The 24,685-nt window shown below is 35.2% G+C and overlaps 1 protein-coding gene across 1 annotated transcript; it reads left to right on the top strand.

Moving 5' to 3' along the window:
• The first annotated feature begins 12,623 nt into the window (after nt 1-12,623).
• Nucleotides 12,624-19,346, top strand: LOC113773711 (putative disease resistance protein At1g50180). Its single transcript, XM_027318335.1, has 3 exons — nt 12,624-13,705; nt 17,191-19,107; nt 19,234-19,346. The coding sequence occupies exons 1-2, from the start codon at nt 12,655-12,657 to the stop codon at nt 19,092-19,094; spliced, it is 2,955 nt and encodes a 984-aa protein (XP_027174136.1). The 5' UTR covers nt 12,624-12,654; the 3' UTR covers nt 19,095-19,107; nt 19,234-19,346.
• Nucleotides 19,347-24,685: the final 5,339 nt, after the last annotated feature.

Here is a 24,685-nt window from a genome sequence, read left to right as displayed (position 1 = left end):
CTTTTCGTTTTAGGCATGTTTTATAGAGAATGGATTGAGTTGCAAATTAGAGTTACCAGAGTCGAGTCAAATCGAGTTTTGGCTTAATCGAATCGAATCGAAAGTTAATTTTACGAAACTCGAACTCGAGCTCGAGTTCAACAAGTTCAAAATTTTCGAGCTCGAGTTTAAAAAAATAAAAAATAATAATTATTTTATATTTTTAAAAAATATAATTATTTTATTTTTAAAAATGAATAAAATAATGTTTTTTAATAAATAATGAAATATTATGAATATATATATGTAATTTTATTATTAAAATAAAAAATAATATATAATTAAGCTCGCCAGCTAACGAGTTTGATTCGTTTGTAACTCTAGTTATGATACAAAAGAATTCAGTATTCCAATGTCTCTAATTTACGAGAGTTTTTTTAGAGGAGCTCTAATTAACTTCCATAATTTGAGGTTTTAAAATGTTCAACATGTTAACTACATGCATGAAAACAAGAAGAAGGATAGAAGTGGAAATTCAATTACTAATTGCCAAAATAGTAGTTGTTGAAATTTCATATTTGACAAGAGATGTTATGGAAAATAAATTATGTCATGGTTGCCATTGCCATAAGAATTATCATGTAATATTCCACAAATAAGTTACGATTAAAGTTTAGTTGTTCACACATACTTGTGTCTTAGTCATCGCTGCCATACGAAATGGTAGATTAGGCGAAAAGTCTTTGATTCGATTTGCAAATCTTTAAACAGAGTGAAGAAGCTGTCTCTATTAACTGAAATGGAAGAAAGAGAAACACTAATTCAGTACGTTTTATCATTTAGGCTCGTAAAGTCTTTTCTTCGTCCAGGAGCGTGTTATTAGTAGTTAAAATATCAGATTAAGCTAGTTCTTCAAATATTTTAGGCTAAGTTGCTACCATATTTAGGAGTGCGTTTGATAAAATTGAAATTTGAATCCATTAACTTATCGAATTGTCATGTACTAAATCTGACACGTTTGAATGCATATCACATTATGTGATAAGTGAATAGTTTATCACTTATTTTTAGATAAGTTTTATTTAGAAAATTCAGTTCCACTTAACTAATTCAAATGTTTAATTTTTTATTATAAAACGTGTTTGAATATGTTAAAATATAAATTTATTAAATTTAAGTATTGAATTAAATTATCAAATAAAATCTAAGTTAGGCATTTTTTTCAACTACTTTTTAGCTAGTGACACTACCGAACGCTTCAAGTAGTTAGTTGACTTACCAGTTGCATCAATTTAAAAGGTACTAAGTATAATTTTCAGGTCAACATAACCAGAGCCAGGCCATGAAGCACCACTGCCTATAAGTAGTGAAATTTGTCATGGCAAATATTAGGCAGCTTATCCCATGAAAGTACCATTCCCCGACCAGGAACAATGATTAATTAAGTGTCCCTGTTGCCATTATCAGTCGAGTAAGAACATTTAATTTGAGGGGACAAGCTGATTTCTGTTTTCCTTTGTTTTTCTTTTTGAGGGGACAAGTGTCATGTTGAATCTGGCTTATCATTTACCAATGTCGAAAAAGTATAGAAGTATTTTTCCTAAATAAAATTGGCAAGAAGGGTATGCAGAGGAGAGGACTGTAGAATTCACGACTTCAAGGATCATTAAAGCCCCTCAAAGAACGTGGCAACGTTCCATGATCACCGCACATTATTTTTTTATTGTTGTCAAAATGATCACCACACATTTGCCTCTTGAAACTTTCGCCAAATATACCCGTTTGACAAGTGAGTTTTTTGGGTGTTTATCTATAACTTTACTGTAGCTTACTATAAAAATTTTTGAAGTGTGTAAATTTTTAAATATTTTGAAGTGTATAATTTAAAAATTTTGAAAAGCTTTTTAAAGTTACTGTAGCTACAATTTTTAAAAAATTTGTAACAAACAAACTTAATAAAAAACTCAAGTGCCAAACAGGGATTATAAAGTTATACAAGAATATATCTCTTTTTTTTGCAATTACAAATTTTAAGCAAGTTCAGTTTGAATTATAACATGTCATCGAGATTACACAAATAATTTATAAAAGTTCTTATAGATCGTCTACTACTAACGATACTTTTACACTAACAATTATACGTCGAGACAACTTGACCATAAGTGATTTACATCAATTCTTATAGATTGTTTACTAACGAGATATATTTACACTGACAGTAGATTTCGAAAATATATAATAATCTTTTTCATAGAAACAATCCATTCGTACACATTGAGACGACTAAAGTTGACATGCATGTCTTCGATTCCTTCTTTCTTATTTAATTGACTTGTTTGTCCGCCTTGTTGGCATGTGGCCTTGCACGTTTCACATTGTTATATAAAATTATTACACAAAAATCATTGTACATAAGAAGAAGAAAGTTTGACTATCAAACCGTTTAAGAGTATATTAACACGATTTACTATGTAATTACACATTATTATAACTTCTTTGACAACAAAACCAAAAATCTAAAACTTCCGCTCAAACTATTTTGTTAGGTGAAAATTACTTCAAATTACAAACAATTGCAACAATTTATTATGGCATGGCCTAGAAAAAGACATGCACTATATTAAGAGATTTGTCTCTTGAATTTTATACATGTGGATATTGTATTATTTATTTTATATTAGCCTTTTTAAAAGGCATGTTGAAATGAGTTTAGGGTGTCACTTCCAACTTTTGATGTAGATGTTCTAGAAGTTTAGTCTTGTATAGATAAGTTGTCAATAACCAGCAACACTCCTACATGCCCTTTTTTTATTGCAAGAAATTCAAAAGGTTACTCCATTATTTACATCGAGCAATACTCCTCCTATATACTTTTTTTTTATTGCAAGAAATTCAAAGGTCACTCAATTATTTACTTCGAGAAGAAGCTATACTCAATCTTTTTGTCTTTGTTTAGATTCTTCGAAATCTATTGCGCCTTTCGAATATGTGACTTCCAATTATTTATTTGTGACTCAATTATTTATAATCTATTTGTTACTAAAAAAAAATAGTTATGCCTTTCACAGTTCCAAGAACGTGTATTCCTTTTTCAGCTTGATGAGTAAGATCTGTGAAACCCTAATGCGTATAGATACGAGATCAAATCCATGATTAAGCTCTAACTTGTTCAGTAATGAATTTCCAAAGCGTAGGTTAAACGTAGTCATGATAGTCTTAATTGGCAATCAAAATCCAAAGAGTTACCTGCTGGCTGTGTGGAAGTTAAAGCCGATACAACTTGGAGTGTCCCACGGAAAAGGTTTAGATTGTCAATTATTTCACTTTATTTACACACACTGATTTGCTTGCATTATCAACACATTTTTTAATCATCTTTTTATCTCACATACATCATATCAAAAAAGTGCTACAGTGTTTTTTTCACAAAATTATCTCAAATAATTTACAATCCAAACACACTCACTAGTGGAAACCTCTACACCAACATAAGTTGATTATACTCGTAAAGACGTACCACTTTCTCTGTAAAAAAAAAATAAAAATAGTTGTACGTTTGAATTCTGCTGCCAGTTTTGTAGTGATTGATCGATGAATTCGATTTCGATCAATCACTAAACAGTTGCCGATATAAAAATTATATTGATAGATAATATGTAAGAACATTTGTAAATGATTTATGATCACGAAAGTATACCCAACCTCGTGACGGTTAAATCGGAACCAAGTCCACTCTTCTTATCAGAAATTGCAGTACTAATGAGTGTACTTTGATAAACAATGAAGGAACAGCGGGAGTTGGTTTTCTTAAGGCGTTAAAAATGGGCTTAGTTACAAATTGGTGGACCCATTCATAATGCCCATTTGGTGAGACCTATTTGTTTTTTTCTGCACTATCCATTCATTTTCCAAATGATTTTGTGACCATGCTGAAGGACATATTCTTGGCTCCTTCGTTTTCTTGAATAGAGATGATACACGTGTTTTTAACGCAGTTATGTTGGGGACCACGTTCTTCGGGTCACAGTACATATGTATAAGACAAAAAGGATGAAAAATACATTTGTGGCTAGGCAAATTCCTCTAGATTCACTCCCAGATTAATTGTCACTTGCAACTGCACTTACCATACTTAAGGGCGGCAGCCTACCTAATTCTATGAGCTGTTTGTCTAACTGCCTCTCCTATCAGAGACTCTCATTGAGATATATTTTAGGTATTATATCTTTAAAAATAAAAAAATAAATTAGAAAAAATAAATAAATATAAAAGAGAGTAGATAAGATTAAATATGAAAAGTATATAAATGTAAGAGAGCATAATAATAATTATTATTATGTGTATATATATATATATAGTAAGTTAGATGAATATCAGGTGGTGTGTTAACGGGTGCTCTTAAAAGAACCCTTATGCAAGATATTGGTCTTTCTTCAATTTGTTAGTCTTTTTTCTTTTTTACATTTAATAAACTTAGTCCTAATTGTGAACATTTCAATACATGCTCTTTCATTAGGGGTACTTGCAGATCTATACAGCCCTTAGCATGCACTAAAGACTGAATATTAAAATGCAGAATTTCTGATGTTCATAGCTCAAAAATGGATGCTTTAACAATAATTAGCATGTTTCTTGGGGTTAGAACATGCTTTAACAAATTTACATGGTCCAAGTATTTTGGGAAAGAGAGGAAAATCACCCCATCCAGAAGGCCTTAAAGTTTTAAGCTAAAATCCAAACCAGTACTCAAAGTCTGAAACTCTGCCGGAACGTGTAAGTCTGAACCATTTCAATGTATCTCTGAGTCATCGTGACAAGATCGGCCGCATGTGGGTTAACACGGACCCATCAGAAATTTCTGACAGTAACTTTTGTGTTGCAGCAGTTCCTGAATATAGCTTGTTATACAGAAGTTTGGTCCATACTCCCATACCAAATCCTGAAAGGGACGGGACTTTCTGGCAGTGGTACCTGCAAAGTAAACCAAACTACATGCAATTATTGGGGTCGGGGGGCCTTAAAGGAACAAATCCATCTAACAATCAAGGCAGTAAAAGCGCAGCCCCCACCCCCCTGCTTCCTTGCCAAGAACCAAGCAGTTCACAGGAGTTTTGATGAACCGCGTTTGCAGTCTGGGGAAAGATTGGTTCAGATGCTAATTGCTTTGCTATCCTATCTACATTCGGAACTCATTTTTTTTGAGATAAAAGCTGATGTTAAACACTCTCTCTCGTACATGTACATGATTCGGGCTGACCAGACAGCATAGCCAAACCCAATGCCAATTTCCGAGTGAAGTGGAGCATTGGCTGGTAGAAACTGTCTAAAGCCGAAGTCTGAGTTATGCGTGTGGATGGGTGATGATTCAAGGTTGGTTAATTCTGATGAGGGGAGGGACGGGTTGGGTTTGATGAAAAGACAGAAGGGATTACAAGTAGGAGATTTGAATTCAAGATTTTTCACTTACAGAAGAAAAAATGGTTAATTTCGATGTGCGTTAAGAAACGGATTTCAATCTCAGATTCTATTAGCAGTGAGTGGAATGAAAGGTCCAAAATCTTTGTTAATCACTCTAGCTGCTCTTGACTTAATAGATATGGGGGATTAGTTTATTTAATGGATGATACCTATATTCGCAGTCAAGCATACATAATTTGTTGAGGGCATCGTTGCTTTTTTTTCATCTTTTGTAATCATGGAAAATTGGTCTGGAATGAATCCATTCAACATCCATTTTAGTTACAAATAAAGGATAGATACCATTTTCACAGCGAGATGGTCCAGGGAATCTCATTACCTCTAATTATTTCTCCAACCTTTTTTTTCTTGAGCAATGTCAACACCTTTGTGCTCTTGAGGCTCGGAATATTCGAACAGAAATAAAAAACCAGTACTCGAATCCCCCTTTTTTCATAAAAAAAGGGTAAAAGGGTACACTTGAAGCTTGAGGGGAAGTTATGCTGTACATATAGTTGGTTAGTATAATGTCAGATTTAATTGCTCGTAATTTTCTGGAATATAGGCCTAATTTAGAAGCATAAGAATTTATTTTGATTCATGGGCATATCTGCAGTGTGCTTAAAGGAGACCTTTCTGCCATGGAAATTGTACAGGAAAAATTTACCATAGTCGGACGGTCCACTCCATAAAATTCCACGCACCACATAGTCACAAATCACTTAAAAGAAGCTGCATCCGAAGCATATAATATCCCACTGCCTCTGTGGACAAGTGAAGAGTCAGTTTTGTACTACTCCTTGGCCCAATGAACTAATGGACGAACCATCTTGCCAAAGTCTTACTTCTCAATAATCTTTTCGGCTATAATCCCAAGAAGAATGGCACCATATGGGTGGACCTCACGGCTGGGGCGTGGGGGACCTCTCCTAAAATAATTGCACATTAGCTAGTAGTATGCCTTTTGAGTTCACTAGAAATCCTTCTAATTTAGGACCCTAGTGGTAAAATCTGTATCTTTCTCAGAAAAAAATGAACTGGTCGCGGTTAGAGAAAGGTTTCTGAGTCCTGACAGCATTTTTTTTAAGGTCCAAGTAAGGTACTTTCAAGAAAAGGATCCTATAAACCTGTCAAATGCACTTTTCATTACAAAGAGTTGGATATAAAAGTTAGAAAGACTGTAATTCCTTTTTCCTTGCTCCTATCTTCTTCCTTCAAATGTCGCTGCAGTTTTTCCAAAGAGTTGTCAAGCAAATGATTAGCTTGGCGCTCTGCAAAAGAAAATTAGTTAGTACTGTGAAGCAAGCAATATACCATCATATTTTTTCTATTACTGTAGATAATAGCATGTTAAAGTCACAATCTATAGTCAGGAGGTGAAGCCTAACAAGGATCACGAAGCAGAATCATGAAAATGACTCGTCCACATGAGATTCAAGTACAAAGATAATGAGCAGAAGACAGCATAAATCGTATTTTAAAATGATGTTTCATGTCCAGGAATGCTGTAAACACAACTACCCGCATGATCAAGCATTATATGCTGTGGGTCAAGATTCAGTACCACATAAGGCTGTTCTTGTCTGTGTAGGAATCCAAGGAGGTGGGCTAACTTGAGGGCAACAGTCAACCTCTGAAGCCAACTGAAATCATCTGAATTCATGACGGATGCAATTTAATTGGATCAAAGTCCGCTGAATTAATGGTATCAAAATACTCCATGCAACAAAGCGAAATAATGCCATTCTCTGGTTTCGAACTTTTTATCCTCAATATTGCTTCACACATCTTTCTTAAAAAAGTTGGCGCAAATTTGAGTTACTTCTAGTCATCATGTTCATAGACAATGCACTTCACATCTTCTTCACAATATGCACCAATCACATTCACCAAACTAGGATGAGAAGCAGTAGTTTCATCCTTCAGGAACCTTCCTCTTCCTACAAAACAAACTGACAAAATGAAATGAAACTGGTCTAGTTAGGGGCGGAGCTAAGACCCCACATTAAGTGGGGTCAAATTTTAATACAGTAAAACTTATTTTTTTTTTAAAAAATAAAAACTACTAATGTTACATGCAGGTTAAAATTGTACCATACAAGTACTCATTTTTTTTTTAAAACATTGTAAAATCAATTCATTATCAATTTTGTTAAATACATCTTTTTCAATGTAACTAAGTGAATCTCTTGATTTTTTAAAAATAATTTGCGAATCACCATCAATTTGATCTTCTACGAGTTCTTTTAAGAAATTTATCTGTATCGTGTTATAAATAAAAATCATAATAACTTAATTCCGTATTATAAATAAAAAATTTACAGTCCACTGGAAAAAATTTCTTGTGTTTGGATAGGAGATTATTTGAAATATTATTTGCAATAGTTACTGTAGCATTTTTTTATGATGTGATGTATGTGAGATAAAAAGTTGATTGGGAAGATAAAAAGGTGTGTTGGAAATTGTGTTTGTGATGCAAGTAAATAATTTGGAGTCAAATAAGGGTTATTCAGAATTGTGTTTATAATTGTGTTTATTCAGAAACTTTGAAGTTTGAAAAATTGGTTTTCTCACTCTATTCAAGAAACTTCACCCAATGTTTTTGAAAACTTTGGATGAATTTATTCTTGAACTAATTCCATAAAAAAACTTGAAATACATTCAAAATTATTGTGATGGTAAGAATTATGAAATTTCAATTATTTGGGTTCAATGTATATAGAAAAGAAAATTTGGTAAAATTTAGTGGGGGTCAAATAAGATGTAACATTAAAATTTTCTAAATTACCTAAGCCTAAAAACTAAATTTTTCGAAGTTAATTGACGCCACTTGCTTGCATGCATGTGGCTCGGCCACTGGGTAGTAGAACACCAAGCCGACAAATATATGAGACATATTCAAGGAGACACCTTGATAAATATGCAAGGCATGCGATGATCATCTGAATAATCTAAAATCCTCATTCACACTTCACTGCTACATTTCTAGAATTTGTGCCAATCTGAATTGTTCCATGATATATTTCACCAAATTGGGTTGGTCCAATCCTCTCTGCTACATCGAAAGCATCAGCGAATGCCCTTAAATGTTTTGATGAAAATGGAGGAACTCTGACGAGCTCTTCATGCTATCATGGGATGCATCTAGCATTGCAGCAACAGAAATACATGCAGCAACTCAGATACAATACACATCAGGGAATTTGAACAGGACAATTGTAACCCACACTGAAAGACCTTCGTGAATAATAGTACCAATAAACTTAATGGCTGCACCTGTATTAATCAAATGATTAAAGGAAGTAGAGAAAGCATGCATTAACATCTTCCCAACTCGTAGAAAGTGACTGAAGAACTTTTTCTGAAATTTGTGCAAGAAATAGTAACAATATTGACTTGTATGCTTTATAGACACATGCTCATGTCTATGAACAAATTCATATGAACCTGTTTGTATGAAAGGTAATGATGCAAACTTTCTTCCATGTTCTTTTAGATTGATGCTAAATTGCCATGGAAAAACAGTCAATAAACTATGTTCCCATCCACAAAACCAACTCATAGACCTAATGCAAATGACAAAACCCAAACTAAACATCAATGCATTTGAGAAATATTCTTACCCAGAAGAGAAAGTTTTAGATTCTCCTTCCTTGTCCTTCCTGCCCAGCCACAATGTCACGTGAGAATGACTGACTCTTAAGTTTGATAAAATGCTTTCTTATGTTAATTTAGTAGAAGCCTTTCAGAAGAATTCTGCTTGGAGTTATTAGTGTCCCTTTCTGTTTTTGATCCTTTTCCCAATAGATTCACTTGTCTATTACACTTTCTTGAACATCAATGAAACAACCACACCTTACCAAAAATGAAAAAGTACATTTTTCAGAACTCTGAAAAAGATTAGTAAATCTGGACGAATTCAAAATTGCTAGATATACATTACTACAACGAAATTTTTCGCAAAAGAATCACATGAACAGCAATCGAAATAACTAAGCATCACATGAAGAGCAGAGCATCAGGTGTTAAAGGAAACCAACAAAGATTGAAGGACAGAGTTCTCATTTACAATTACCTCTATTGGACGGCAATGATCCATAGCAGATGATCCATATCAATTTGTGAAATACACCCAAACACAGATATATGAGTGATCCTGGTAAAGATTTTGATAGATGAATCAATCGATCAATGTTGATACAGATAAGAGTTAAGACCACAATGATCTAACGTCAAAGTTTTGCAGGCAATAGAGAATGTGACTATCATTTGGAGAAGGAAGAGAAAAGCTAAGGGGTGTCCGAAACTTAACAAATTAATTTGATTGGATTCGATTGGTTAAAGAAAGTTTTGACCATGACTTTCCCTAATTTGTTGAATTTTTTTTTTCAATTTACATTAAAAACAGGTTGTTATTCACTGATTATGCTCATCATTATGATTAAAATATCAAGTTTAGCAGCAAGTCATCGTTCCAGAGTGGATGGACCAAGCGTGTATCTAACACATGCAGAAAAGAAAGAAAGTAAATCCCAAAAAACATCGTATTACATCTTTAAGAAAATAGACCAGCAGTATTTTAAGTACAGGACAAAGATATATATTGGCAATAAGAAAGTAAGGTGAAGTTCTGCTCTACAACTGCAAATGAGTTTTCACAACTTGTAGTTGCTTCAAACAATTTACAACCATTTCTTGAATCACTTGCAGAAGCAGCATCTGAGGCACAGTAACCCGTTTCTTGAATATGCCATTGCTTGAATTCAGAACATTAATGCTCATTGTTGGTGCAAAATCTGAATTACCGCTTGTCGTCATGTTATGCAAGGTATCTAGTGGATCGACATCATAGATAGTGCCCTTTTTTCCACAACATGTACCGATCACATTCACGAAATTAGGAAGCGAAGCAGTAGTTTCATCCTTCAGGAACCTTGCTTCTTCCTATAAAACACAGAAAATAAAATCACTTGTGAATCATCCGAGTCCTCATTCCAAATCTTGACAGCAACATTTCTAGACTTTGTGCCAATCTGAATTGTTCTGCAATATGCTTCACCATATGGGTAATGGGGTTGGGTCCAATCCTTTTTGTTACATCGAACCCATCAGTAAACGTCCTTTAACTGTTTTGATGAAAATACAACCAACTCTGAAGACCTCTTGTTGCTATCATGGAAGGCATCTAGCCCTGCATTAACAAACATAAAAGCAACAGGTTAGACAGAATACATATAATAACATATAATACAGAACAATTGTAGCCCTTAGTGAAGGAATTTTGTGAAAAGTAACGCAGATTGTGAACATTCTCGGAACTCAAATAATTCAAGAAATTAAAGATATAATTGGATCAGTTTTAATAATTCAAGAAATTAAAGATGGTATGCATTTCAACGTCTTCACAAACTCGCAGAAAGCGACTGGAGAACAATTCTGAAATTGTGCAAGCAATACTACGATCATGATAGCCTATGACAATTAAATATTTTACGTAACGAAATATATATTTAAACTTGAAAAGAAATTATCCCCAGTTTTCTTGAGTGCTTCTTCAAGTTACGACCTTTCTGCGTGTATGTTTGTTTTGGTAAGCATGTTGTTTTCATTATCTTTTGAAGATCAATTATTCTCAGTTGGTTGAATTGATTAGAAATTCTGCTTAAATGCCTTTACAGGGTTGGATGATTCCATCTTCTTAAAAGCCTTTCAGAAATAGATGGAACTTGAAACTGTCATTAACAGCATAAGAGGTAACTTGGTGTCCCGCTTTTCCATCAATTTGGCTTATTTCATTTGTCTCCAGTAACAAATATCAGAAAAAAAAATTTACAGGTTCTTTGTTTTTGCGAAAATAAATGGAGATTCATCTTAATTTTTTTTTTTAGATTCATCATAAATTATGTTATCAAAGAAGCAGCCACGACAGCTTTTCGGGTTCAATTCGAACATGAGATGAGCCTATCATCAATCGCACTTGGATGAGCCCATCTATATATTCAAGAACATAAATTTACGTCTGGGGATTGTGATCCTGGTAACATTCTACCTTGTGCTTTTTGTATTACATTTTCAGGCTTGTTACAAACTGCTTAATATCAAATTGGCCCATTTTATTAATTTAAGGGATGGCCAGGAAAAAAAATAAAAATAGATCCCTGTTGTCATGGAGAACATTATATCAATAAATTAATAAATCTAATATTTGTCATGGAGAAGAAGAAAAGAAATTCCTGTTGTCAAAAGAAATATGAACGCCTACAGAGCAATAATGTGAAAAGGACCACCAGAGAACGCATCATTAAAGATACAAAACCGTGTGGTGAGAAAGACGAAAAATGGTCAAAAACACACTTCTTATATAACAGCATTGGAAATTTGAACCGCAACAATTCAATAAGTATATATTTTCTTGATATATTCCTTAAAATTTTTTTTAACAATTATATGTCATACTTGTGGTATATACCTTAATTATTTATTTTCCATTATAAAAATTAATTTTTTTAATGACTCTGCCCAGGACCAGGTGTGGAGCTACTCATAATTGCAATGCAGGCTCATCATGATCCTGCACTCTTGGGAGAAGAAGATGCAAAAGATTTCAAGCCGGGGGAGAGTGGCCAATGCTGCCAAGAACCCGCCGAACTCGTTCCTCCCATTTGGCTTAGGCACTCGCATTTGCATTGGCTATCTCCTTGAATTTGGTTTCGGTCAAAGTCAACCGCTACCGGTAGCGACTGACCATTTTTATAATTGTCACTCGCATTTTCATTGGCTATCTCCTCGAAATTGCTTTCGGTCAAGGTCAACCGCTACCGGTAGCGACTGATCATTTTTATAATTGTCACTCGCTACCGTGCTGCACGGTAGCGGCTGAGTAAAAACAAAAAAAATTCATGCGCTGCAGGCTGCAGCGATTAAAAATAAGATTTTTACTGTACTGATTAGACACGGCAGATATAATTTTATACCACCCCTCTATCAAATATACATTTGACGGATTTTTTTTTTTTTTTTTGGGTATATTATGAGAGATTAGCCCAGTTGACTCCAAGTCGGCCCTGAGTTCTCGATAACACGGCTATTTAGACTGGTCAGATTACCTACCTAACAGGCTAACACTCGTTCCCTCCCTTCTATCCTTCTCTTTTATGCAGTTTCTGAAGACGAATATAAATAGAAAGAAAAAATCTTGTATCTTGTTGTTTAGCCAAGATGGCTGTGGCGGCTGTCAGTTTTGCTGCGGAAACAATTGGCAACCTGTTGATTGAAGAAACGAAGTTCTTACAAGGGGTGAGTGACCAGGTGGAGCAACTTCAGCTAGAGCTAAAGCGGATGCAATCGTTCTTAAAAGATGCAGATGCAAGGCAACATGAGGAGGAAAGGGTCAAGGTGTGGATTTCACAAGCAAGAGATCTAGCTTATGAGGCCGATGACTTGATTGAAAGATATGCTTTCAAAGTCGCGTCACGAAGGAGGAAAGGCATTAGAGGCATCACAAAGAGATGTGTTGGTATCCTGAATGAGTGCTATGCTAGGCACACCACAAAAACGGGTATTCAGACTCTGAAAACGAAAATCTCTGATCTTACCAAAAGTTTTCAGGAATATGGGATCGCAGCTGTGATGGAAAGACAGGACGGCGCAAGTAGTTCATCGCATCAACAATTGAGGCGGACATATTCCCATGTTGTCGAGTATGACTTTGTTGGATTGGAGGATGATGTTGAGATGCTGGTAAAGCATCTGTTGAGGGGAAGCGATCATGATCATGAGATCGATCAACACTTTAGAGTTGTCTCCATCTGTGGGATGGGTGGCTTGGGAAAGACAACTCTTGCCAGAAAGGTATACAATCACCCTGAAATGAGGCGCTGCTTTGATGGTCTTGCTTGGGTATGTGTCTCGCAAAAGTGGCAAAAGGAAGACATTTTGCAAAGGATCTTGCTAAGCCTAATCCCAGAAAAGAGAAAAGAGATACTGGAGTGGAGGGATGAGGAGCTAGTCAGGCAACTTTTTCAAATCCTGCAAAACAAGAAATGTCTTGTGGTTCTTGATGACATTTGGGCCACAGAACCATGGGAATGTATAAAGCAAGCATTTCCAATTAGGAACGACGGAAGCAAGATCTTGGTTACCTCTCGCAATAAAGATGTGGCTTTGCATATTGATCCCAGTGGTTTTCACCACCAACCGCGCTTTTTAAGTGAGGACGAAAGTTGGCAGCTGCTTCAGAGGAAAGCTTTACGGGGCAGGTTTCATGGAGGTACATGACTTCTTAAAACACTTTATTTTTTTTAATTAGTTTGCTAAATTGGGCTTTCCTTGATCTAGGGATGATAAACTGTAGATCTTGAGGGTTTGTTTGTTGTGGCTATCCTTTTTAGTACATGGTAATTAAAGAAAGGAAATTAATCAACTATCTCTTAAGTTGTTGGCTACCATAAATATACCTAAGATTTTTGTCGGGGTGAGAGGTGTTTTAGTGCTCCCAGTTGGATCTGTCCCCTCTTCTATAATATAGGTGTATGTATATATTGCTGACCTTTGATAAAAAAGAAAAGAAAAGAAAAGAAACTACTAGAGGATAACAGGAGGAATTACATTGCCATGCAATTTTAATTACTGTATCTAAAAGCCAAAGGCAAGAGAAGAAAAGATGTATATTAATACTGATTTCTGCCAAAAGGGCCCGTTTGAATTGCATTTTTCATGAAAAAATTACTATAATAATTTGATGTATGTGAAAAAAAAAATATAATCACAAAAAATGATAATTCAAACAGGAGTCAAACAAAGAATTATTAGAGCACAAAGTAAAGTGTTTTCTTTTTCTTTTTCTTTTTTTTGGTCATTATGAACTGCGGTGTCTAGACCGGGTCTCACAATGGTTGAGGGACCTAAAAGTGGACCCCGCCTTTTTGTGAGATAGTCGTATACTTTGTACATTCACTGCGGTGTATAAGAGAACGTCACTTTAGTTGAGTGAATGGACTATATGAGTGGTTGATAAGGAGTTCATAATTAATGGACTATAAAGTATGGGAGTATTTTCCCCTGTTTTTGGTCTATGCTCTTTTTTTTTTTTTCCCACTTTTTTGTTAAGCTCACAACTTTTATTGATTTAAGCACACAATGTACAGGAAGAGAGAAATTCCCTAAACACGGGCAAAACTTCTGTTTCTCCCAAAAGTCTAGCACCCCTTTACATATCTTCTGTTTCAAATTTTATTGACTAAACAACAACAGTAGATAATCCTTCCTCAATGGAATTGGCTAAATTTTTCTCAAAGCTTCTTAATTTTTTTCCTCTAGAATAGTTTCAATTAATTCAAAAAAATTGGACAAAACAATTTTACATTAGAATGGGAAGCAACTCAGTTAGGTTTTACTTTTGTTTTCTTTTTTGGATTATTCATAGTTTTCATACGTGAAATGCTATGGGTTGGATTTAGAGATTTAGGGTAGAGAGCCATGTTTTTAAATTTGGACCGGACCGGTCGAATCGGAATCGGCCAAATGTCCGGTCAGAGTTATCTTAAAAACTTGAGTTGGTAGAAACTCAATCAAACCCGGTCCAGAAACCGGAAGAACCGATAAAAATCGGATTTTTTTAGTTTTCCTTTTTGTTGAATTTTTTTTCTTCCTTACCTCTAGCCCCAAATCCTCGTGAGCTCTCCCCTCCTCTGCAAATCCATTTTCACTCTTTCATTTCAATTCAACTATCAAAAATCAATGATTTAACCTTTTTTTTAAACAAGATCTAATCTTGAATCTTGAATTCAAAAGAAGAAAAGAACCAAAAAATGCAAAAAAGGGAGTGGAGGAGAGAAAAGTTTGAAAAAAACAGATAAAATCTTGATGTTTCATGAGTTTGAGAATAAATAACCAACAAAATAAGAATGAAAATGAAATTACAAAAAAAAGTAGTAGAAGAAAGAAGTTGCAGTATGGCAAGAGACGGAGGAAGATGAAACTCTGGTAATTGTGCTCTATGGAATGCGTCGGGAGTAGAGAAAGAAATGGGAATGTGATGTGGGGTTAAAGCATTTTTAGTATTATGTTTTGACCCTTAAGTTGTTAAAAACTATTAATATATCTCAAATATTTCATACTTTATAAATATTATCTTAAAGTTTGTTGTTACTTTTCAATTAAGTCTATAATTTTAATTCTAAACTTGTCAATGTTTATTGACTAATATATAAATTGCTACTTGATTGTTCTAATTTTTTAATATTTTCTTGTTCAATATATTTAAACATCAAATATATATGAATATACCTTTTTTGATATTAACATACTCTTAGGTATTTTACATATAATATTTTAATTTTTCAATAATTTTTATTTATAACGTCATCCGATTCGACCCTGATCGAATCCATTAACCCTTAACTCCTGAGGTTGATCGAGACGATACCCAATCCGAGTCTGAAAATATAGGTAGAGAGAGGAATGGAATCATGTTTAACTTGAGTTCTATCTCATAATTAAAGTAGGGCGCTTGTTATCATTATACTTTTTGGTGTAACATAAGATTCATAGTCCTAATCACGTACAAAAGAATAACAAGAGTGAAATAATCTAGCTAAGATATACAAGCATCAGGCAAAAGTACATAAAAATAGAATTCATCTCATCATATAGCTTCAAGTAGGGTGCAAACGAGTCGAGTCGAGTTGAGTTTTGATCTAATCGAGTCGAGCCTCCAGTTAATTTTATGAAACTCGAACTCGAGTTCGAGCTCGTGCTCAACGAGTTCAAAATATCAAGCTCGAACTCTAGTTTAAAAAAATAATTATTTTATTTTTAAAAATAAATAAAATAATAAAATTTTTTAATAAATAATAAAATATTAGGAATATATATGTAATTTTACTATTAAAATAAAAAAAATATATATATATAATCGAACTCACGAGCCGCTCGCGAGTCAATGAGTTTAATGTTTTTGAACTCGATCTCGAATTCGAGTTCGAGTTCGACTTGATTAGCTCGACCTCGACTTGAACTCGATATTGACCGAACTCGTATTCGAGCCTCTCGCAAGCAGTCCTGGCTTCAAGGCCTCTGGAGAGTTTCCTTGCACCGTTTCTAGCTAACAACAGTGGCCTCAGCATTGTTCTATCTGCTCCACTTCTATTTGAGGATGAGCCACAAGCTGTTTGAACGCATCCAAATTTCTAGCTTATGAACAATAGCAGAAAAATAGCCACCTTTCTCATTAACCATACAAAAAGAATCCGAGGAGCAGATAAGCAATTCAAAGTCACCCTACGCAATTTTCATCGAAATTAGTTGCTGCTCTGTACACCAAAAATTGTCTTTTACACAACCTCCTTAATAGCAACAACAAACAGAAAATAGAAAAACATCCGTGATAAAGATTCTAGAGCAAAGCAACAAAATTGACAATCGGGATCAACTGTCAACCCTTAAAGAGCAGTATCCTCTTACGTTGTTTAATAGTATAACTCTGCCTTCTCAGTATCCTAAGAGTTCTATCTCAACATGAAACGCTAACAAGATAACCATTATTTAGAATGTTTATTTATGCATAAATATTTATTTTCAATGTGCGTATATATATATATATACTCATGATGCTAGTCTAAACTAGGTAAACAGACATGTTAAATTGTTAATTAGTTGGTACACGAGTTAATTCAATGTAGTGCACATACATTGAGCAACTCGACACTTCTATAAGTAATAAGACTAATAGAACTCATCATCTCTCTTTGACAGAACATGAAGATTTCAAAAAATTGGAAAATTTAGGGAAGGAAATGGTGAAAGCATGTGGGGGTCTTCCATTGGCTGTTATAGTACTCAGCGGAACTCTTGCCACCAAGAAGGACCTGAATGAGTGGGCGACTGTCAAAAGAAACATTAAAGCTCATCTTGGAAGAGGAAACAACTTGATCAAAGAAGAAGGAAATCTGCACAAGATTTTAGCTTTAAGCTATAATGACTTACCCTACAAATTGAAGCCTTGCTTCCTTTACTTGAGTAGATATGAAGAAGACTCTGACATAGACACAGAGACATTGTACCAGTTATGGATTGCGGAGGGTATAATATCAACAAAAGATCAGACTGGTGAAGAATCAATGATGGATGTAGCAGAAAGATGCCTGGGAGAATTAGTAACACGGTGCATGGTTCAAGGTAAAGCCCCTGATGATGATGATGTGATGCTATCCTCCGTTGGAAGATCATTTGCTTCGTGTCGCCTTCATGACTTAATGAGAGACCTAAGTTTGCTCAAGGCCAAAGAAGAGAATTTCTTGTTATCCATGAACTTTTACCATGATGGAATTCTCGATGAGCATGGCAACAATGATCACTCACGAGTTTACCGTCTAGCCGTCCATTTTTCCAAGGAGGATGTAAGGAAATATGTCCCTCCAGCTGAGAAGAGAAATACTAGGCACCTTAGGTCACTCGCGTTGTTGGTCTCAGGTTATGAAGGGCGTCTTCCTAAGAAAATGAAATCTCAATTCAATCGGTTCAAAATGCTCAGAGTGTTGGCCATTGAAGGGATCCGTCCTACGTTCTCGGAAGCTCCCATACATAAAAGTGTATTTATCCTAGTAGCAGATCACTTGAGGCTCCCAAAAGCTATTGGGGAGCTGATCCACCTGCGATACTTGAGTTTGAGAGGTTCAGTTTTCCTCTGTTTGCCATCGTCCTTGGGCAACTTACAAAACTTGCAGACACTTGATTTACGAGCCGGAGTGTGTAGAATACCTAATGTGCTTTGGAAGATGAGACAGCTTAGGCACTTGTATCTTCCGGCTAATTACGCTGACCGTATGGTGGGCAAGTTTAACTTAAATTTGTGCTGCAAGAAATTGCGACTCAAGGGATTGGACAAGCTAGAGATCCTGGAAAACTTCTGTCCTCCGACTTGTTCATCTCAAGATATATCCACATTGAAGAACCTTCGAGTATTATCCGCCGTGGTGTTCACGGGGAACTTTGATGACGAGTACTTCCCTGTAGAAATCCATAGATTAATGGCAAACTCAGACCACGTGCGTTGCACATCCCTAATTATTGTCTTCAACAATGACATAACACCCGCTGTCGCCTTAACCAAGAAGAAATTGTCAGATGCTGTTGGTCAATGTTTCTCTAGTCGCAATCTTCAACTCCTGGAGGTACATGGTCCACTGGCCAATTTCCCCAGGTACGAAGCACAGTACATGTATGCAAGCCTTCTTAAATTGAAACTAACCACAATGGAGATAGAGGAAGATTCCATGGAAACTCTGGAAAGGCTTCCTAATCTCCGGTCACTCCACTTGCGAGATCTAAATATTCTCGGGAAAGAGATGAGGTGCAAGGCAACAGGTTTTGGCCAACTTAGATTTCTTCGTTTTGAATTTCTACGGAACTTGGAGAAGTGGGATGTTGATGAAGGAGCCATGCCCAACCTTTCGGTCTTGACAATTGTATATTGCACGAAGCTGGAGATGGTTCCCAATGGATTGAGATACGTTAAAACGCTGAAAGAGTTGAACATTGCATCGATGCCAAAGGAATTCACAGATAGAATCCAAGCAGTAAATGGTGAAGATAAGGGACAGGATTTTGACAAAGTCTCCCATATACCCACCATTAGTGTGCGTAATATTTTATCCTGACTCAGCAGATCAGGTAGGTACCTCTGATTAATTTCTCTTTGTTTAGCATCTCAATTTTCGGAACATACATCCATTTGATTCATTAAGCCTTGTGTGGTACTTAAAACTGATCCTAATTGATTTTAACTTGTGCTGTTAGGATCAATTTGACGGGCAAGATTAATTCACTGCTGGAATATGATGCTCTCAAACCTTTTCCATTATAGTACAACGGAGTCGAGCCTCCCCTTGTATTAATTATGTGTCTCATGTCTATGATTTTCACTCAGCTCATACTCTGCATATTTCTTGATGTAATTTGTCTAATTAGAGTTTGTACTGTAATTTAATGCAGATTATATTTTTAATTAATGATTTTTTTTATAATACCTTTTTGTTTAAACAACAAAAAATAGCGCAGATGCCCTAGATAGCACAATTAGTAAACAACGGAGATAATTTTTTTTTTTTTTTTGTATTTCATATAAAATGAACTGAAAGATATTCGTAGTTTTCAGCAAGCCGTAAGAAATGTGTAATAAACTTTTGACTATCATATTTCGTGAATAATAATACTTCAATTATTGGTAAAACTTTAAATTTGAGTAAGGATAATGTTACATCGTTTGGTTTTATACAAAACAACCAATGATACATAGCATAATCTTTTTCAAATTTGTGTACATAAAACTATTAAGACTTCAAAATTTTAGTCAATCTAATAATGCATGTATTAGCCCAGTGAGCAAAAGAGGCTCAGCCTTTTAACGACAGCAAAATATCCATAAGGATAGGAAAAAGGCAGGTCGTAGCTGGACTTTGCTGTGGTTATGGTAATCGTCGGTTGCCAAGAGCCTTTCTGGTCGCCTAGTCCTTGAAAACCTAAGGCTTTGTTTGTTTCATGGGGGAAACCGTGCAAGAAAAGTATGTCGTGGGAAAAAAATAAAGTGAAATGAGGTAATGGAAGGAAACTAATTTTCCTAAATGTGTTTGGTTAACAAGAAAATGATGCAAGAAAATACAAATTCTTGTATTTGTTTAACCGGAAAGTCGCAAAAAAAATTGGCTAATGTATTCATTAATAGAAAATATTCAATATTAAACTTCTTTTTGGTATTTAATATATGTAATAAATATAACATTTTGCATATTGGAAGAATTGTTACCTCAAAATTAATCACATTCTCTAACCATAAGTTAATATGTGTGTATGTGCGTGTGTAAGCTATTTCACAAATATATATATATATATATATAGACATAAAAGAGGAGCATAAAATGCAAAACAAAAAAAAGTACTAATGTCGTAAAAAGTCAACAAATTACTAATTCATTAGTTGTTAAAATAAGAATAAAATGTCTAATTACAAGCCAATTTTTTGAATTGTAAGTTCTAAGATATTCTAATTTATGTAGAAGTTTAGAGTAGAGGAAATAATTTAGAAAGAAAGGAGTTGTAAACGATAATTAGTTGAAACTTTTCGGTGACTCACTTTCGTATAAATTTCAGCAAGAAAAATTTCAAGGAAAATGAGGGGAATGTAGTGGGTCCCATAAATTTCCTAACAAACAAATATTCAAAACTGGCAAGAAAGTTATTTTCATTCACTTTCCTCCCCTTTCACCGGCAAACAAACACTACTATCAAAGACCAATTTTCTTATGCATCCCAACTTGGCAACAACACAATAGGTTATCTCAGTAGTGGTTTTCCTTTTCCATTTTAGTCCATTATCATTGTTTAATGTTTTAGGTACAGATTTTTTTTATATTTTTGAATTTTGCTGACTAGCTTATGCCATTATGTTCAAGTTGTCCAAAGTCTCCGGGAACTAACAGGAAAAAAAAAAGTACGGATAAGTTCATTTGGGCGAAGATTGGATCTAGAGGCTAAAAAGCCCCCAAAAGTACATCCCCAAAAAGTTTAAAAGTTCAATGCATGAGGTCTTCTAGGTTTTGGTCATTGAATGTTTAATTTTCTATGTGGTAAATTGTTGGGTTGGATGTAAAAGTGGGCATTCTCTCTCTCTCTCTAAAACGGATTTCTAGAGGTTGTCAAAATAACTTAAAAATTATGTTCATTTTTTTGCAAGATGATTTACACTTAGAAATCAAGAAAGTTTTGATCTAATAGTTAAAATTGAGACGTTGCGATTCAAAGGTATTGGATTCAAATCTCCTCTTCGTGCTCTCCATTTTTTAAACTCCAACCTTCTCTGTTAAAATTTTAAAAAAAAAAATATCTGCACTTAGAAAGCAGAAAAAGTGTGGAAAATTAAATGGTATTAGATCAGAGGCCCTGACACGAAACATAATTAACCGCGGGGACTTGCAATCAACTCCTTTCGTCAAGAATAGTACAGTTGACAAGAAATATCCTCTACTTGTGCTAGCTTTGTTTTGTTGCCACTAACTGAGTACTGCACCTGTGAACCACATATGCTGGAATCTTCCTTTCTCAATAAGCATAACGCCATAAAGAAATCTAACACCGATCAAAAAAAATTTCTTTATAAAAGTAACCCCAGCAATTGAAATATAACCTTTGCTAGATAGAAATAAAAGCCTATGACTTTGTGAAATACTGAAAGTTTATACACGCACACGCACCAACTGACATACTTACAGATGTATACATAATTTTTTCCCCTTACACTAATCAATTATTTTCACTACAATCCACTAGTACTAAATAAATAAAATATAATCATCAAATTACAATGAGTCATAGCAATCGCATTGGCCACATGGCTATAGCTCGCAATCCTCACTAGTAAAGAAATGTTTCAACCAAAGTATTCAATAGAGAAGAGGATCTTCTTGCCTTCTTCACATAGCTGGATGAGGTATGGAACATCTGGTCAATATGAAATAGAGACATGGATATAGGCATAAGGAATTTAATTTGATACTATTTATACTTTCCTTCGTTATCGTACTTGGTATCAGAAAAATCCGCTGTTAATTTCTTTCAAAAGGATCTGAGATGCATTTCTTTTCTTTGATAAATCACAGTATCTATATGGAAGAGGATGCTTTTCTTCTGTGGGGAAAAAGCTTATTGCATCCCGAATCAGGGACAACTTATTGGGCTGTCTAAGAAACTTGTAAGCAATGAATTACCTAATTAATACTCATTCCCTCCCTCCAATCCTTCTAGTTTATGTAGTTTAAGAAGATGAATATAAGTAGGAGGTGTCATCACTTCCTCAAATGTACAACCCTTAAACCTACCTACATGCTTCCTTGAAAAAAAAAAAAAGAATTCATCTTTTTGTCTAGCAAAAATGGCTGAGGCCGTTGTCAGTTTTGCTGCCGAAACAATTGGCAACCTGTTGATTGAAGAAACGAAGTTCTTACAAGGGGTGAGTGACCAAGTGGAGCAACTTCAACAAGAGCTGACGCGGATACAATCGTTCTTAAAAGATGCAGATGCAAGGCAACATGCGGAGGAAAGGGTCAAGGTGTGGATTTCACAAGCTAGAGATCTAGCTTATGAGGCCGATGACTTGATTGAAAGATATGCTTTCAAAGTCGCGTCCCGAAGGAGGAAAGGCATTAGAGGCACCGCGGATTAGGGGCAGGAACGGTCCTCAGATTGACCGTTCCCGAGCTGTTGTCTCACTAAAAGAAAGGTAAGGCCAGAAATAAACCACGTCAAAAGGCTTCAGTTTGGCCCAAAACGACGTCGTTTTATTAAGTGAGACAGTCAAAAAAATGGTTATGCTCTGCTGACCGTAACGGCAAGAAACGGAACGTTATGACCACTAGTAAGCAAAGTCCCGCCCAAAGCGAAATGTCGAAAATGAAAAGGCGCACTTGGACTCCCACCCAAACCAGACGAAGCAGTTGCTTGCGAAAAGCCACGAAGGGAGAAATAAGAGGGGAAAATACGAGATTGGCAACACTCTCCGGCGTGACATTGCGAAAAGCTGTGGAAGTGCAACATTGGATACGGAAAAAAATAGCAAGGAGAAGCAAGAAATGGTGGAGTGGTGGACAAATTTCTGGTGATTCGGATTTATTATAAGAAGAAGAAAGGTGAACCCAAGGTTGAAGAGTGGAAGATCGTAGGCGCGGGAGTAGTGAACGACCGAAAATCAGTCAGGTATTCAAATTTTTTTGAGTCCTACGATGATGTAGTAACGTGTGTGAATTGACATGCTTGTTGAAGGACCTTACTTGTGGATGTTGTTGGCGTACAGAATGATGATCGCTTAGAGGGATATCACGTGAGCATAATTTTGTGTATAGTAATGAGTAAGTGCAGCATGATAGGAGTATTATGTGTTAGTTTTTTATAGCATGACAGAGTGAGAGTGGGAAAGAAGGGGGAAATCGTGCGGCACAACTGCTTGAGAAAATGTGTGCATGGGTTCGGGAGTTAGTATTGAAAAAATGGGTGCAGATTATAATTAGTATGCGGTAAGTAGGTAGTACAACGCGTTGAGTGTAACATACACTGCTACATTCGTTGTTATGCATAAACACAAAACTGGAGAAGTAATGCAAGTTGTGGATCAACGGGAACATGACAGAAACGATGGATTAAAATGTTATCATGAAATTGGGATGGCGTTTTTGGGTCTTGAATGGTGTAAGTTTATTGTATTAGTTCGTGTGCACGAACACAGTGTTGGATAATTGTTACATGTTGTGGTTGAATAGGTACATAGAAATAACAGAGTTCAAATGTTTTGTACTGAGTTGTGCGTCTCATACTTGCTAATGGAAATGTTATTTTGAAATTGAGATGTCGTATTTGGGTCTTGATTGGTGTAAGTTTATTGTATTAGGGCGTGCGCATGAACACAGTGTTGGATAATTGTTACATGTTGTGGTTTAACATGTACAGAGAAATAACAGAGTTTTACTGTTTTGTACTCAGTTGTGCTTCTCATATTTTCTTCTACATTGATGTTACAGGTTATTGGTTTAGTTGCATAAAGAGAGACAAGTTTCTAGGTTGGAAGTGAATGAGTACGAGAGTAGGTTATAAGTTGGCAATGTGAGGCAGACGGAATAACAAATCATGAGGTTTAGCATAGTCAGTGTGGAATAACGGTTAAGAATCTTACTAGTTATTGTAGGTGCACATCATGTTGGATAGTCATTACATGCAGTCATTTAGTAGTGACACTAGCAGAAGTGCACTGTAAAATTGGATGAACATACACGTAAAATTGTTTAACGGGTTTGTTGCTTCATTCATATTGTTCAAGAGTGTGATAAATAAAGGAGAAGGTGATTGAATCGAACTTGATAGACAGGGGAATAGATTATGAAATGACTAAATGAGGGATAATTAACCAGAAAATTTGGTATTGAGACAAACAAATTGTGAAAAGGAAGATGACTTGTACAATAATTGTTCTGGTTGGACATCATCTTTGATAGTTGTTACACGTAATAGATCAGAAGTTACAATAATAATACTGGTCTATAGAATATCATGAAGATACTATAAATTTGGATGGCCCCCTATTCTACTGCATTGGTATTGTACAGTAGCATAATAAATAGAAGAAGAAAATGATGGATGAAATACAATTTGATAGATAGAACAACAGATTATGTAGATTAGTGGCAGTTGGAATAAATAACAAACTGTG

The sequence above is a fragment of the Coffea eugenioides genome, chromosome 6 (assembly GCF_003713205.1).
Source record: "Coffea eugenioides isolate CCC68of chromosome 6, Ceug_1.0, whole genome shotgun sequence".
Lineage (NCBI taxonomy): Eukaryota > Viridiplantae > Streptophyta > Magnoliopsida > Gentianales > Rubiaceae > Coffea > Coffea eugenioides.
The sequence above is the reverse complement of the archived record's forward strand: the minus strand, read 5'-3'. Positions and strand labels throughout refer to the sequence as shown.